Consider the following 16,837-nt stretch of genomic DNA (forward strand, 5'->3'; position numbering starts at 1 on the left):
TGTATACACAGTTACACAATATTAAACTTCAGATTAAATGATGAGATTTAGGTGTAAAATAAACAAACTACAGTATATGAGGCACACATGTGTATGGGGCAAACAGCTGATAACACATGTTAAATCAGAGATAATCCCTCTTGATTTTTTGATAGGCTAGAGGGCATACCGTGGTTTAAAGCAGCATGATTGTGGCTGGAATGGAAATGGGATATTCCAGCATTTATACTCATGGTGTCATTTAAGAAAGTGCTAACAGATAATAATTAAAAAGATATGATATGAATCTTGAGATGCGGAAAAGCATATTGAGGAGGCTGAAATTACAACTTGGCTAACTGAAAGGTCAGGCTAAGGGGAATGTCTCTGAGTATTTAGATGAGGTAAGCTTGCCAGCAGGATCAGAAGGAGGTACTGTAGCTGCAGAAAACAGCAGTTTAAATCAGTCCATCAAATGAAAACAAACTTAAGTGATTGGAAAATCTGGTAACACTTTATTTTACAGTATTATTGTTACACTCATAGTAATAACTATAAATTATGTATAATTACACGCAACTAACCCTAAACTAAACCCAAACCTAACCCAAAGTACATGTAGTTAATTAATTTCTCTGTACATAAATGTATAATTATACTGTAAGGACACAAAATAAAGTGTAACTGAAAATCCTCTTCCTGTAGGCTTTTAGCTGTGGCCAGAAATGACAGTTACTCATAGTTAGTAGTCACAGGAAGGCAAAGAGTGTTGCTAGTGAAAGGATGGTTGTGGTCAGCCTCTAACGTCTAATCCTTGGTACTTTTAAATGTAAAAGAATAAACACACCCATAGTGAAAACGCAAAGTTTGAAGCAGTTATGTTCATTTTTGAAAACATTTTTTTTTTTATAAATAACTAGATAAGACAGTTTGGGGTCTGAGTGTGTTCAGTTTACATTGTAGAACAAAACGTCAAAGTATCGTCAAGTTATTTTTACCAAAGGCTTTATTTTACTCATAAATTGAAAAAACCCATTATAAAACCCCACAGGAAAATCTCGAAGGAACAAGCAGCAAATTAGTCTTCCGGGTTCTGACGTTATACCTGCACCACTCTATTGAGCAGGCCTGAGGATTTGCTTTTGTTTGTTTCTTCTGTGGAAAAATGGGAAAGTTGATTGCTAAACAGTATACTACCTACTACTGTTCTGTTGATTCTACTGTATCATATTTGAAACACAAACTTCTATGGCCTTAAAATTATCGACACAATCAAAAAACACTTTGCTGAAAAATCTTTGTACACAATCTACTACATACCTTCTGTTGTCTGACAGATAGTTCATACTTTTATAGCAAGTAGGGATGCACTGATACCAGTATTGGGCCCGTTACTCCGCTTGTGTACTCGTACTCATTAAAATGCTCTGATACCAACAACTGACGAGCACTGTACTGTACACGCTGCGTGGTATCGGTTGTTGGTATCAGAGCATTTTATTCTGAGCGGCTGGTAGGGTACTCAGAGTGGTTTCTAGGGTGTTGCTATGTGGTTGCTAGGGTACTCAGGGTGGTTCCAAGGGTCTTGCTATGTGGTTGCTAGGGTATTCTAAGTGGTTGCTAGGGTTTTGTAGCATATATGAAGGGTGTTCTGGGTGGTTGCTAGGGTTCTCTGAGTGGTTCAAAGGTGTTGTTACACGGTTGCTAGGGTGTTGCTATGAAGTTGCTAGGGTACTCTGGGTGGTTACAAGTCTAGTAGTGTATGGAACCAAACTGAACAACTAGTTGTTAATGACTTACAATGAGAGATATGAGAGGTGACAGATGGGATATTCTGTTTACAGCATTGTAATTAGCATTGTTTGCTGGCTTTGACCACCCAGTGGTGAACATATTGTGATTTTGAATCTCACACTCATTTTTGTCTCCATGTGGCTGAAGCTTAGACTGTGGCTGTTGAAGACCAAGACATGTAACCTTTGAACATTTGCAGAAATAGTAACAAAGGGATTTTTGCAGTATGGGAATGTGCCAATTTTTAGCACCACTGGCTTTCTTTTACAAAGAAACTTGCCATTTATTATGTGTTTTCTATATTCTTGTGCATTCTTAAACTATATATGCTGACACAATAGCCTGCTACAAGAATTGTCATGGGTGAAAAGTTTTCTGATTTAAAAAAAAAGGAAGAAACAAATACTGTTTAAGAATACTTTTAATTTTTGATTTTTTTTTTTTTTTTTTTTAATCATCACTGTTTTTAATAAATAGTGAGAAAATCACACTACAACTCTTGCTTTAACTCTGTGGAACTAACTTTATTGTGATGTGGTTGTATTAAGCACTTTTTTAAAAAAACAAAATGTGCCTATACAGTACATAACAGCCAAGGGTCATTCATAAAGCTAAGGGTCATTCATATACCAACTCTCATGAGTTCCAAATGTACCCTCTTCCCAAAAAAGGATTTATTTACTTCAGTGTGTGTCATATGTCAATGTAAGATATTAATAGACTAAAAATAAATAATAACACATGAACTTTGAGATAGAAGCTGTGACCTTAGCTGTACAGTAGTCAGAGACATGTTTAAGCAATAAAGAAATAAATGTTTGACTTATGACTGATTCCATCAGATAGGATGTCTGTAAGTCTGTCCATAAATTTCTAATATTGGTTCAAGAAAGCTCATCATATATCAGAATATATGCCCATGTATAGATTCTGCTTGGTGTGCATGAACAACTTCTATAAAAGCCAAGAGGATAGACCAGAAGAGATGCAGAGAAGACCTCAGAAGTTCCATCCAGTGGTAAGAGCCTGTGCTGACTGTGACTGAAAGGCATTTTATCATCATCACTTATGCATCTGTACTTAAAGTAATTGTTTTTTATTTATATTAATAAATTTTAATTTTTTTTTTTTTTTTTTTTTTTTTTTTAATTCAAGGGTAGTGAAAATTTCATCTGGTCTCTCAGGACAAAAGGCAAGTGAGTTTGATTCAGTGTGTGGATTAGGGTAGAGGAAAACAGTTGTTATAGGCTGTATCATAGATGAAAACTGGTAAAGCATGCTGCTTTAAAAAAACTTGTGTAATTTATTTACAAAGAAATATGTTTAAATGTATTAATGATTTTAAGGATTTTAGGGGCCAAGCATAGGCACCTATTGTATTTGTTTATTTATTGTTATTATATTCTGTTTTTCTTCTCTCACTTTTGAGTCTATAAGAGCCCATAGATACTCTTGTGGGAAAGTTATACAAATTTAGCACAAAACTTGAGGACAGTCTAAACATGAAGCACAGCAAATGTGGAGTCTCTAACTCAAACCCCCTATAGCATCACAAACTGTCCATACTTGCAATCATGCTAATAACTTTACAACTGTAAGAAACAAGAAAAATCTTAACTCATGCTGAATCGATTACTCCCTATGACCTAATTTTCTGTCTTGATATACTGTATATGTCAACTATTTATGTGCATATAAATATAAGTGGCCATAACTCTTAAATTAAATGAAATATTGTCACCAAATTTGACACATTTCTTTTGAAACAGAAAAAGAAGCAGGAAAGGGCCAAACTGATGATGGTATAATAGAGCAAAACATGAAATTGACTCTAACTACAGAACTGTTGGTCTGATTAAATTCAAAATTGGCATGCAGTGTCACTATCATAATCCATGATGACATTTGCATAAATATAAATCATTAGAAATGTCTAAAGTTTCATCATAAAATATTAAATAATTATGATAAAAAATCTGTGACAGTAATTTCTTAATTTTTGTCAGGAATTTTTATGCACTCACTGAGAGAAAAAAACAAAAACAAAAACAAAAAACTCCAGTACACTTATCTACAGTGAGAAAAACTCTCTTAAGAGAGAGGTATTATTTTTCCTCTTTTTACCCAAAATAGGGTATTGTGATCATTATTGAGTACACACATGTAATTTAATGTCTGTTCCATTAATCCTCGTAGCCGGAGGATGCTCGAGCAGAAAGTCCACAAGTGAGACTCATAATCGACAGTGAGAATCTCTGTATTGAACTGAAACTTCATATATACCACAATTCATATTGTACTGTGTGCTGTCCCCCGACAACAGCATATCAATTTCACCAGAAAGACATATTCAATTGACATTTTTGCCTTTAATGGGCACCTTACCTGCTTGCTTGCTATCTAAATTTTTTATAGTATTGTTTTATGTGTCTGTTTCGTGTAAGTCTAAACTTAATAATATGTCTCTTTCCTAACACTATTCATGTGTTTCATTTCATGAGTCTTGCCTTTATTGTTACATGGAATATTTATGAAACATTTTATGGATAATTTTCTCTTTTCTCTTTAGTAAGCCGCCACCATGAGTACGGACGCGGAGATGGCCGCTTATGGCAAGGCTTCCATTTACCTTCGTAAGCCTGAGAAGGAGAGAATCGAGGCTCAGAACAAACCATTTGATGCCAAGTCTGCCTGCTATGTGGCTGATGAGAAAGAATTGTACCTCAAGGGAACAATCAAGAGCAAAGATGGTGGCAAAGTCACAGTTGAATTGCTTGACACTAAGGAGGTGAGTTTTAAATTCCATTCATTGTAGATGCTCATTAAATTACTTGTTACATTGTTTTCTTTATTATCTAATTTATCAAATTTATAGGAGAGAGTTGCTAAGGAAGAAGATGTCTACCCAATGAATCCTCCCAAGTATGACAAGATTGAGGACATGGCCATGATGACCCATCTCAATGAAGCCTCTGTGCTGTATAACCTCAAAGAGCGTTATGCTGCATGGATGATCTACGTAGGTTCTGAAACAACATAAAACAGGATTTAAGTTTTGTCTGTGTTGTTGCAATCTGACCACTTCTCTACTCATTTCAGACCTACTCTGGGCTCTTCTGTGCAACTGTGAACCCCTACAAGATGCTCCCAGTGTATGATCCAGAAGTGGTGACTGCTTACAGAGGCAAAAAGCGTATGGAGGCCCCACCCCACATCTTCTCTGTCTCTGACAACGCCTATCAGTTTATGCAGACTGGTAAGACATTATGGTATTGAATTATATAGAATTCATTAAGGTGAAATAGATGATGCTGTTAATATAAGAAGTATTTACTGGATATTTTACAAATTACAATCAACAGATAGAGAACACCAGTCTGTCCTGATTACGTAAGTATTTTCATTTAATCTCAGACCATGACAAAAATTAAAAATTGAAAGTATAATGTAGATGACAAATCTTTAAGGAGATATTTACAATTACAATATAGAAATGAACTTCTGAATATACTTTGAACAGTCTACATGTCTTTTAATCTTCTGTTTTCTAATCTCTCATAAACCAGTGGAGAATCCGGTGCTGGAAAGACTGTGAACACCAAACGTGTCATCCAGTACTTTGCCACAGTTGCAGTATCAGGTGGTGAAAAGAAGAAAGAGAGTAAAATAAAGGTACTGTATGAGATACAAAACGTCATATATATTATTTTGAAGATGTTGATTTACACAAACTATATGATATGTGAATTTTTGAAATGCAAACAGTCTTTAGACATGAAATATTAAATAACTGAAAACCCTTCAAACATCACAGGGCTCTCTTGAGGACCAGATCATTGCTGCCAACCCTCTGCTTGAGGCTTATGGTAATGCCAAGACTGTGAGAAATGACAACTCCTCTCGTTTTGTAAGTTAACCACTGTTTATTTACAGTACAGATGGTCAGTTGTGTTAGATTTTTCTATACAGAGTTTTCTATAAAGAGATTATTATTATTTATGTATTATGCTATTTTGTTTTAAATAGGGTAAATTTATCAGAATTCACTTCGGTACATCTGGAAAACTGGCTAGTGCTGACATTGAGACATGTAGGTGGACACGATTTCATTGATCCATCCTGCACATTTGTCTTTGTCTGTCACTCTTTAGATGATTGTGACTCAAGTACATTCTCTCAACAGATCTGCTGGAGAAGTCTAGAGTGTCATTCCAGCTTCCAGATGAGAGAGGCTACCACATCTTCTACCAGATGATGACCAACCATAAGCCTGAGCTGATTGGTAGGTGCACATATTTCATTCAGTGTTTCAGTGCAAGATAGATTTTTTGAAAGAGTATCTTACAATACTGAGTATTTTACAGAAATGACGCTCATCACCACCAACCCCTATGACTTCCCCATGTGCAGTCAGGGTCAGATCACAGTGGCCAGCATTGATGATAAAGTGGAGCTGGATGCTACTGATGTGAGTCATTTCTGTTTGAATATTGAATTATTCTATATAAATGGCAAATCATAAATCTCATTCTTCTCTGTAATTTACAGGATGCTATTGACATTCTGGGTTTCACTGGTGAGGAGAAAATGGGCATCTACAAGTTCACTGGAGCTGTGCTTCATCATGGTAACATGAAGTTCAAACAGAAGCAGCGTGAGGAGCAGGCTGAGCCTGACGGCAATGAGGGTGAGACTTGTGTGCTTTTTGCAATATATCTTGAGACCAGTCTTAGTGCTTCTGTTTTATCCTGGGCTTTAAAATAGTAACATCTGCGTTGACTGAGTGTAAAATGTTTAGTGTAAATATAAATTAGGAGTGTGCATTGCTGTGCATATCAATACATCTAAAAAATAAAAATGAAAGTATCTGGTTCCTGATTTATTATAATTTTACACATACACAAAAGACTCTATAGAGCTTTATTATTTATTTTAAAATGTATTTAACAGAGGCTGACAAAATCGCCTACCTTCTGGGATTGAACTCTGCTGAAATGCTAAAGGGTTTGTGCTACCCCAGAGTCAAGGTCGGAAATGAGTTTGTGACCAAAGGTCAGACCGTGCCACAGGTATAGTAACATTTCCAGCATGTCCATGTGTTCAACCTAAAAACCTGCTAATTATTGCAGAAGCAGAATTAAATATCTATTCTACAGGTGTACAACTCAGTTAGCGCCTTGGCCAAATCTATCTATGAGAGGATGTTCTTGTGGATGGTCATTCGTATCAACCAGATGTTGGACACAAAACAACAAAGAAATTTCTACATTGGCGTGCTGGATATTGCTGGCTTTGAGATCTTTGATGTAAGAATGATTATTTTATTTCTTTTTATGTCAAATTGAATCATATTCAGAAGTCAGTAAATGTTTCTGTTATTTTTTCCTCCAGTACAACAGCATGGAGCAGCTGTGCATCAACTTCACCAATGAGAAACTGCAACAGTTTTTTAACCACCACATGTTTGTGCTGGAACAAGAGGAGTACAAGAAAGAGGGCATTGTTTGGGAGTTCATTGACTTCGGCATGGACTTGGCTTCTTGCATTGAGCTCATTGAGAAGGTTTTTAATGGTTTATGAATTTATTCAATGCCACTGTCTATTCTCAAAATGACATATTTTTTGTAATAAACAACATTCTTTTATAAACAGCCCATGGGTATCTTCTCCATCCTTGAAGAGGAGTGCATGTTCCCCAAGGCTTCAGACACTTCCTTCAAGAACAAGCTGTACGATCAGCATCTTGGCAAAAACAATGCTTTCCAGAAACCAAAGCCTGCCAAAGGCAAGGCTGAAGCCCACTTCTCCCTGGTTCACTACGCTGGAACAGTGGACTACAACATCACTGGCTGGTTGGACAAGAACAAGGATCCATTGAATGAATCTGTTCTGCAGCTGTACCAGAAGTCTTCTAACAAACTGCTGGCTTCTCTGTACCCACCTGTTGTTGAGGGTAAAGAGAGAGAGAGAGAGAGAGAGAAAAAAAAACAATTTCATCAAGCTTCTTTTTTTTTTCTTGTTTTTGCATTTATACATGTTGCTTTATATTTGTATCTCAATAGATACTACTAAAAAGGGAGGCAAGAAGAAGGGTGGATCCATGCAGACTGTGTCTTCCCAGTTCAGGGTAAGTATAAAGATGACATCACAGCAATATTGCTGTACTTGAGGAAAAAAAAAAAAAAGAAATATAAAGCATGCCAACCCTTTTCTATTCTCCACAGGAGAACTTGGGCAAACTCATGACCAACTTGAGGAGCACTCACCCTCACTTTGTGCGCTGTCTGATTCCTAATGAGTCCAAGACTCCAGGTAAAGTATTAAAAGGCTTAAGATATACAAAGTTCTGTCATTAAACTCTAGATGGCGCAGGTTAAAAAGGTCCTTTAAATCAACCTGCTCGTAATCACATCATTATCTATAGGGTACAGCTGATTGGTTCCTACTGTATCAGTAGCCAATGAGCTTGCGTGCTCAACCATCAAAATACTTGGGTAGCATTGCCTTAGCAGCGCTTCAGAAACCCCCCCACCTTCCCCAGCTCCACCTGTATAGATCTGCTACGGGTAATTCATGTACACTATATTGTACAGCAGCAGCATCTCTTACTTACTCACAGCAGCGTGTTGTGTATATATTGGCAGTAGCAAGTCCCGTACTTACTCTGCTGCAGCAGCAGCAGCAGCAATAAAAGCAGCAGCGAAGCAGATATATTCCACCAAGACCAAACATACAACATTGTCATACCCATTAGGCCATTACCATGAAGTTAATTTACCAAGTTCATGGTGTAAACTGTTCGTTATAGGTCTCATGGAGAACTTCCTGGTTATCCACCAGCTGAGGTGTAATGGTGTACTGGAGGGTATCAGAATCTGCAGAAAGGGCTTCCCCAGCAGAATCCAATATGGTGACTTTAAGCAGAGGTAAATTAGACCAAATGAAAATACCATTTCCTGCAGGAGGCTCCTATTGAAAAGACATGAAGTATTTTGATCTATTTTCCACAGATACAAGGTGCTGAATGCTGGTGTTATCCCTGAAGGACAGTTTATGGATAACAAGAAGGCCAGTGAGAAACTCCTGGGATCCATCGACGTTCCTCATGATGAGTACAGATTTGGACACACAAAGGTTCATATTCAGCAGTGAACTTTCAAAGATTCACTGTTTATGATCATTTAGCCTATACAGGTTAAATCAATATCTTTTGATTTATTGTTTTACATAAATTCAGGTGTTCTTCAAAGCTGGTCTTCTGGGTACTCTTGAGGAGATGCGTGATGAGAAACTGGCTGCTCTGGTCACAATGACTCAGGCTCTCTGCCGTGGCTACGTGATGAGGAAGGAGTATGTGAAAATGACGGAGAGGAGGTGAGTATTGTCATAAATAAAAATGACATCAATGATAACTGTGTAAACAGTAAATAATGATAATTATGTCATTTAATGATGAATTATTCACAGGGAGTCCATTTACACTATCCAATACAACGTCCGCTCATTCATGAATGTCAAACACTGGCCATGGATGAAGGTTTACTACAAGATTAAGCCTCTGCTGAAGAGTGCCGAGACTGAGAAGGAGCTGTCGGGCATGAAAGAGGAATTTACAAAATGCAAAGAAGCTTTGGCTAAGTCTGAAGCCAAAAAGAAGGAGCTTGAAGAGAAGATGGTATCACTGCTGCAAGAGAAAAATGATCTGCAGCTGCAAGTAGCATCTGTGAGTATTTTTACTTTAATTGACTGAATTTTGGCTCCATTAAAATGAGCAAATGTGGTTTCCAATCAAATAGCAATCTATTTTACTAACAGGAAACTGAGAATCTCTCAGATGCAGAGGAGAGGTGTGAGGGTCTGATCAAGAGCAAAATCCAGCTTGAAGCTAAACTCAAAGAGACAACTGAGAGGCTGGAGGATGAGGAAGAAATCAATGCTGAACTTACAGCCAAAAAGAGGAAATTGGAGGATGAGTGCTCTGAGCTGAAGAAAGACATTGATGACCTGGAGCTCACCTTGGCCAAAGTGGAGAAGGAGAAACATGCCACTGAGAATAAGGTTGGAGTTGCTTTAAGATTAGAATTAATCTCTGTCTTATATACTGATACAGAATATAAATTATAAAATATAAGCTCACTTGAAACAACAACAAAAAATCACACAGGTCAAGAACTTGACTGAGGAAATGACATCTCAGGATGAGAGCCTTGCCAAGCTTACGAAGGAGAAGAAAGCCCTCCAAGAGGCACATCAGCAGACACTGGATGATCTCCAGGCCGAGGAGGACAAAGTCAACACCCTGACAAAATCCAAGACAAAACTTGAGCAGCAAGTTGATGATGTAAATTAATGATATTAAATGATGTTTTATTAATGATATTAAATTATGTTTTATTAACAAAGTTCAGGAAGAGCACGTTCAGATAATTAACCTAATTAACACGAGAGGAGCGCATTCAGTTAATCAACTCAGTTAACGATAAGAGGTATATATACAGCACACTTACCTCTGTTCATTAACAGTTTACCAGCATCCCTCCACCAACCCATCTCCTCACTTCTAGTTCTAACTAATTCCTATTACAACCGGGGGGAGTTCTCTAGGTTCGGGCCAAACTTCAAGCTCAGAACTCTTTCTCCGGACAGCTCACCAAATAGGCATAACCTTTACTCTATCTAATTATATGTACGTGTGAACACATTAATTCATCAAATTAACTGTTTTCTGCTGTGGACATATTTTATATATAATTTCCTGTAGCTTGAGGGTTCCCTTGAACAAGAGAAGAAGCTCCGCATGGACCTGGAAAGAGCCAAGAGAAAGCTTGAAGGAGACCTGAAATTATCACAAGAGTCCATCATGGACCTGGAGAATGACAAGCAGCAATCTGATGAGAAAATAAAAAAGTAATTAAAGCATGAAATCTTTGAAAACATTGAAAACATTTATTGTTGTTTTATCGTTTTTTTTTTTTTTTTTTTTTTTTTTTTTTACAAACTACTTATTGTTGAACACCCACAGGAAAGACTTTGAAACAAGCCAGCTGCTCAGCAAGATAGAAGATGAACAATCTCTGGGTGCTCAACTCCAAAAGAAGATCAAGGAGCTTCAGGTATTTAGATTTTTTTTTTCAAACATTATGATCATTATGATCAAATACATTATCACCCTAAATCTAATGAACTACTTTCCACCATAGGCTCGCATTGAGGAACTGGAGGAAGAGATCGAGGCTGAGCGTGCTGCTCGTGCCAAGGTTGAGAAACAGAGAGCTGATCTCTCCAGGGAACTTGAGGAGATCAGTGAGAGGCTTGAGGAGGCTGGAGGAGCCAATTCTGCTCAGATCGAGATGAATAAGAAGCGTGAAGCTGAATTCCAGAAGCTGCGTCGTGATCTTGAAGAGTCCACCCTCCAGCATGAAGCTACAGCTGCTGCCCTACGCAAGAAGCAGGCAGACAGTGTGGCCGAGCTGGGAGAGCAAATCGACAACCTGCAGCGTGTCAAGCAGAAGCTTGAGAAGGAGAAGAGTGAATACAAAATGGAGATTGATGATCTTTCCAGCAACATGGAAGCTGTTGCCAAAGCAAAGGTTGGGAAATATTCTGAAGAATATATGTGACCCGTGTCACGAGCTACAGGCAAAACAAGTGAAAAAAGTAGATTTTGGTTGAATTTGAGGTTTTTACAAAAATGAGTTTATTAAACCCTCGTCTAGTGATCCCAATGCTCAAAATAGTAATTAAACATTTAAAATTATCTTTTATTTGTACATTTTCTGTGAGGTGTACCTTCCTAGATCTTTCCTTTGTTTTAATAATCATGGAAAATTGCAGTTTTTCTCTCCTGGCTTCTTGACGACTGGTACTTCCCCTCAGCACAAGTTTGATATCGTTGTAAAGCGAAGCATTCCAAATTTGTGACTAATCATAGCGAATTCTTGATTGCATGAGTCTGAACCAATGAAATGTGATTTTCAAACTCATGCAAAATGATCTTACTTGCACTGACTGAAAGATCCAAAGCATGAGCACAAAGATGCGACTCGGACTGCGCATACACATGTACACAGATTTACAGTATTTCAAAATGTCTGTCTTGGTGTGTATTCACACATACATTATCTGTTATGTCTTAAGTGAATGTTTGGTTAACTGTTGGGGAAAACATCTGATGTGTAACATTATATTAGATCAGTGTTAAGACAGTAGGTCTTAATATATAGGCTGTCTGTCTCATTAATGTTAATCAAACAATTGCGGTATCATGGAAAAAAAGTTGAATATATATTTCACCAATAGATGTGGGTTTTGACTTGGTGTGTGCCAAATTTGGTGGTATTACCAGGGATCTTAAGGTATGCTTGCTAGGTGATTTTGTTTTGGAACCTTTCAGAAAACTTTAACTAGCTTTTTCTCAAAATTGACTTTGCTAACTCTATCGACTTCAAATAGATATAGCTAAGTCTTTTTTTGTCTGTTTCCAAGAAATCATACATCATTTTGAAGGTTTTTTTAAATAGAGATTCTAGCAATAACTCATTTGATTTTGAAATGAGTTCAATTGAAAATGTGCTCATTATGACTCATTTTGCCAGCACGGGTCACATATAACAAGTTTTTAAGTTTTTTCAAATATCTAATGACTTTTGTATTTACAGGGCAACCTTGAGAAGATGTGCCGCACACTTGAGGACCAACTTAGTGAATTTAAGTCCAAGAATGATGAGAACAGTCGCCAGATAAATGATCTCAGTGCTCAAAGAGCAAGATTTCAAACTGAAAATGGTAACTAATGACAAATTGTGACCAGTCATGAACAAATCAATATTATATCTAAAGTAATTAATGTCAATAATTAACAATAATCATAAAAAATATATATATATTCACCAGCAAATTTCTGACTGCAACAAAGTCTTATTAGAGGACATTTTTTAATGTTGACTGATAAAATCTTGCATCCATTTGTTTTGAAATGAACTGATAGAGACACAGTGAATCTAAATCTATACAGGTGAATTTGGCCGTCAGCTGGAGGAGAAGGAAGCTCTAGTTTCTCAGCTCACCAGAGGCAAACAAGCTTTCACTCAGCAAATTGAGGAGCTTAAGAGGCATATTGAAGAAGAGGTTAAGGTAATACAGCATAATTAATACATACACATACTTGTCAATTAAAATATTGTAGAGACAAGCTAATATTATGTGACTTTGTCTTCAAGGCTAAGAACGCACTAGCCCATGCTGTACAATCAGCCCGTCATGACTGTGACCTGCTCCGTGAGCAGTTTGAGGAAGAGCAGGAGGCAAAGGCTGAGCTGCAGCGGGGAATGTCAAAGGCCAACAGCGAGGTTGCTCAATGGAGAACCAAATATGAAACTGATGCCATTCAGCGCACTGAGGAGCTTGAAGAGTCCAAGTATGTATATTATTGAATAATATTCCCAATTCTCAAAGCTATTTAATAGATTAGAATTCAGAGTCATGTGTGTTACTTAACAGGAAGAAGCTGGCTCAGCGTCTGCAAGAGGCAGAGGAACAAGTTGAGGCAGTGAACTCCAAATGTGCATCTCTGGAGAAGACCAAACAGAGACTCCAGGCTGAGGTGGAGGACCTCATGATTGATGTGGAGAGAGCCAATGGTTTGGCTGCTAACCTTGACAAGAAGCAGAGGAACTTTGACAAGGTAAACAATTTTAGTCATATGATATTCTCTTTGTAAAGTATTGCTGGAATGGGCTGTGTTCATCATTTTTTAAACAAACTCGATTCTGAAATATCTCCACCAAAGGTCCTGGCAGAATGGAAGCAGAAATATGAGGAAGGTCAGGCAGAGCTGGAAGGTGCTCAGAAAGAGGCTCGTTCACTCAGCACTGAACTGTTCAAGATGAAGAACTCCTATGAAGAAAGTCTGGATCAACTGGAGACCCTCAAGAGAGAGAACAAGAATCTGCAGCGTAAGAATGAAACCGTTAAATTAGAAAAAAACTTCAATGTTCTAATTCTCAGTGAGCATTAAAAAGTAAGCACATATGATTAATGAATGTTTATTATGATAAAGATTATATATTTTTTTTCTTTCTATAGAGGAGATTTCAGATATGACAGAGCAGTTAGGTGAGACTGGGAAAGGCATCCATGAGCTGGAAAAAGCCAAGAAGACAGTGGAGACTGAGAAGGCAGAGATTCAGACTGCCCTGGAGGAGGCTGAAGTAAGTATCTGAAGATCAATATGGAATTCTTGCTAGAACCATTTTACTGTGTTGTTAATATATATTTTCATTTTGATATTTAAATGCAGTTTTTATATTTCATAGGGCACCCTGGAGCATGAGGAGTCCAAGATTCTTCGTGTCCAGCTTGAGCTAAACCAGGTCAAAAGTGAGATTGACAGGAAGCTTGCAGAGAAGGATGAGGAGATGGAGCAGATCAAGAGGAACAGCCAGAGAGTCATTGAATCCATGCAGAGCACTCTGGACTCTGAAGTTAGGAGCAGGAATGATGCTCTGAGAATCAAGAAGAAGATGGAGGGAGACCTTAATGAGATGGAGATTCAGCTGAGCCATGCCAATCGCCAGGCTGCTGAGGCCCAGAAACAGCTCAGGAACGTTCAAGGACAACTCAAGGTATGTGACATCTTTTTGACTTTGGTATGTATTAATATTTTTTTTATTATCTAACATGTGTTATGTAAAGCCCAACAGAAAGCACATCAAAAGCTCAGTGTAAAGCTTTTGTTGTGTTCAGGATGCCCAACTGCACCTTGATGATGCCCAGAGAGGACAGGAAGACATGAAGGAGCAGGTGGCCATGGTGGAGCGTAGAAACGCTCTGATGCAATCTGAGATTGAGGAGCTGAGAGGTGCTCTAGAGCAGACAGAGAGAAGCCGCAAAGTGGCTGAACAAGAGCTGGTGGATATCAGCGAGCGTGTTGGGCTGCTGCACTCTCAGGTAAGTGTATATTGTTTCCTTGAAATTAAGGAAATTGAGAGCATCATTCAAAATGTTCATACTGTTACCTATCATTTTGTAGAACACAAGTCTCCTGAACACCAAGAAGAAGCTTGAGGCTGACCTTATTCATGTCCAGAGTGAAGTTGATGACACAGTACAGGAAGCCAGAAATGCAGAGGAGAAAGCCAAGAAGGCTATCACTGATGTGAGTAACAGTAGCAGTCAAATGCTTCACCAAGACATGTGTGTACTTAAAAAATATGGATCTAATGAATTTCTGCATTCATGCAAAAGGCTGCATTAATGGCAGAAGAGCTCAAGAAAGAGCAGGACACCAGTTCTCACCTTGAGAGGATGAAGAAGAATCTGGAGGTCACAGTGAAAGACCTGCAGCACCGTCTGGATGAGGCTGAGAATCTGGCCATGAAGGGAGGAAAGAAACAACTCCAGAAACTGGAGTCCAGAGTAAGCCTCTCTGTAGTTATGATGTGGGCAATGTTAAGTATGTTATATTGTGATAAATTATGAATAAATTGCTTGATTAAAAATAATCTCTACTATAGGTTCATGAGCTTGAGACTGAAGTTGAAGCAGAGCAGAGACGTGGAGCTGATGCTGTTAAGGGTGTCCGCAAATATGAGAGGAGAGTGAAAGAGCTCACTTATCAGGTATGACTATATTCCTTATAAGTTTGTTCAGACAAGAGTCCATATAATATTGTATGTACTGACAATGCCTATTTTTTAGTAAAGGATCAGGACTTAATCTAATAAATATGTGTATTTTTTGAAGACTGATGAGGACAAGAAGAACGTTGCCAGACTCCAGGATCTGGTTGACAAACTGCAGCTGAAGGTCAAAGCCTACAAGAGGCAGTCTGAAGAGGCGGTATGTAAAACCTAATAGAACATTTTGACACTGTAATTATTTATATTTGAATGCTAATTTGATGATACACATATATATATATATAAAACCTTTAGGAGGAGCAAGCTAATGGTTACCTGTCCAAGTTGAGGAAGGTGCAGCATGAGCTGGAAGAGGCCGAGGAGCGTGCTGACATTTCTGAGTCTCAGGTCAACAAGCTCAGAGTTAAGAGCCGTGATGCTGGAAAGGTTAGACTGAGTAGATGATGTTTTTTTCATTATTCAAATTGTTTATCCAAATACATGAACTACTTCTTAGCAGAAGTATAGTGGAACTATGATAATTTTGCTTATGTTACATGTCCTGTATGACATTTGCACATCTGTATTATCTTCATTATGTAAAGTGGAGCACATTTTTGTTAATAAGGCTGTTTGCCTCTTCCTTCTTTCCCAGGTCACAGAAGAATAAATCTTTAAAACTTGAAAGGAGCATTTACTGAAGTCATATAATATGAATGTTTAATGTAAAAGTACCTTTCTTAATAAACCTGTATATTTCAGCAAATAAGACTTTGTGTGATTTTTTTTTTACACTTAAGATAAGATACACTTATTATTCACATCATAAGACTGCTGATTATCAAGAGTGTCTTGAATCCAAATTTGAACTCTTAAAGGTTCCATAAAAGTTAAAAAGGTTTCAATAAAATGTAATACTCATCTTTACTGAATGCATTCACACAAACATTTCTGCTATAAAGTTTCCACCCTGGATTGATGTTATCTTCCTCAAACAATTTCAGAAAATACTCTACTCAATGCAGTTTAAAATAGTATTCTGAGTCTTAAATAGTTAAACCTCAATGCTATTCAAATTAACACTTAACACCATTACAAAAATCAGACCATACAGTACAATGTTCTGTTAAACCAGCCTTCCAGTTAGCACAATTAAGCCTCTACAGATGTATCACGCACCGCTCACACACACCAAGCACCGAATAAGCCAGAGATGGCTCAGTCACATCCAGTCTATAATATCTCACAAATGTGAGATATTATAGACCTATTAAGTTCTGTAACAATTATAAAGTATTGCTACTGACCTATAAGGCCCTAAATTGTTTAGCTCTTGTGTATTTAACCAATATTCTGCAGCCCTAATCCATAACACTCTTTAAGATCACAAAACTCAGGGCTTCTGGTAGTACGGATATCTAAAGCCCTATTCGGATGGGATTAGT

The 16,837-nt window shown here is 37.7% G+C and overlaps 1 protein-coding gene across 1 annotated transcript; it reads left to right on the forward strand.

Moving 5' to 3' along the window:
* The first annotated feature begins 2,685 nt into the window (after positions 1-2,685).
* LOC125267087 (myosin heavy chain, fast skeletal muscle-like) lies at positions 2,686-16,158 on the forward strand. Its single transcript, XM_048188391.1, has 41 exons — positions 2,686-2,791; positions 2,929-2,965; positions 4,343-4,561; positions 4,649-4,792; positions 4,873-5,029; positions 5,136-5,163; positions 5,340-5,445; positions 5,588-5,680; positions 5,800-5,863; positions 5,957-6,055; positions 6,138-6,241; positions 6,322-6,460; positions 6,724-6,842; positions 6,930-7,079; positions 7,165-7,335; positions 7,426-7,726; positions 7,836-7,900; positions 7,998-8,085; positions 8,582-8,699; positions 8,784-8,907; positions 9,011-9,147; positions 9,241-9,496; positions 9,589-9,831; positions 9,938-10,114; positions 10,535-10,680; positions 10,796-10,886; positions 10,974-11,363; positions 12,432-12,558; positions 12,788-12,906; positions 12,993-13,189; positions 13,273-13,456; positions 13,562-13,727; positions 13,858-13,982; positions 14,088-14,396; positions 14,518-14,721; positions 14,804-14,929; positions 15,019-15,189; positions 15,288-15,392; positions 15,517-15,612; positions 15,708-15,839; positions 16,048-16,158. The coding sequence occupies exons 3-41, from the start codon at positions 4,355-4,357 to the stop codon at positions 16,060-16,062; spliced, it is 5,793 nt and encodes a 1,930-aa protein (XP_048044348.1). The 5' UTR covers positions 2,686-2,791; positions 2,929-2,965; positions 4,343-4,354; the 3' UTR covers positions 16,063-16,158.
* The last annotated feature ends 679 nt before the right edge of the window (positions 16,159-16,837 follow it).

The sequence above is a fragment of the Megalobrama amblycephala genome, linkage group LG4 (assembly GCF_018812025.1).
Source record: "Megalobrama amblycephala isolate DHTTF-2021 linkage group LG4, ASM1881202v1, whole genome shotgun sequence".
Lineage (NCBI taxonomy): Eukaryota > Metazoa > Chordata > Actinopteri > Cypriniformes > Xenocyprididae > Megalobrama > Megalobrama amblycephala.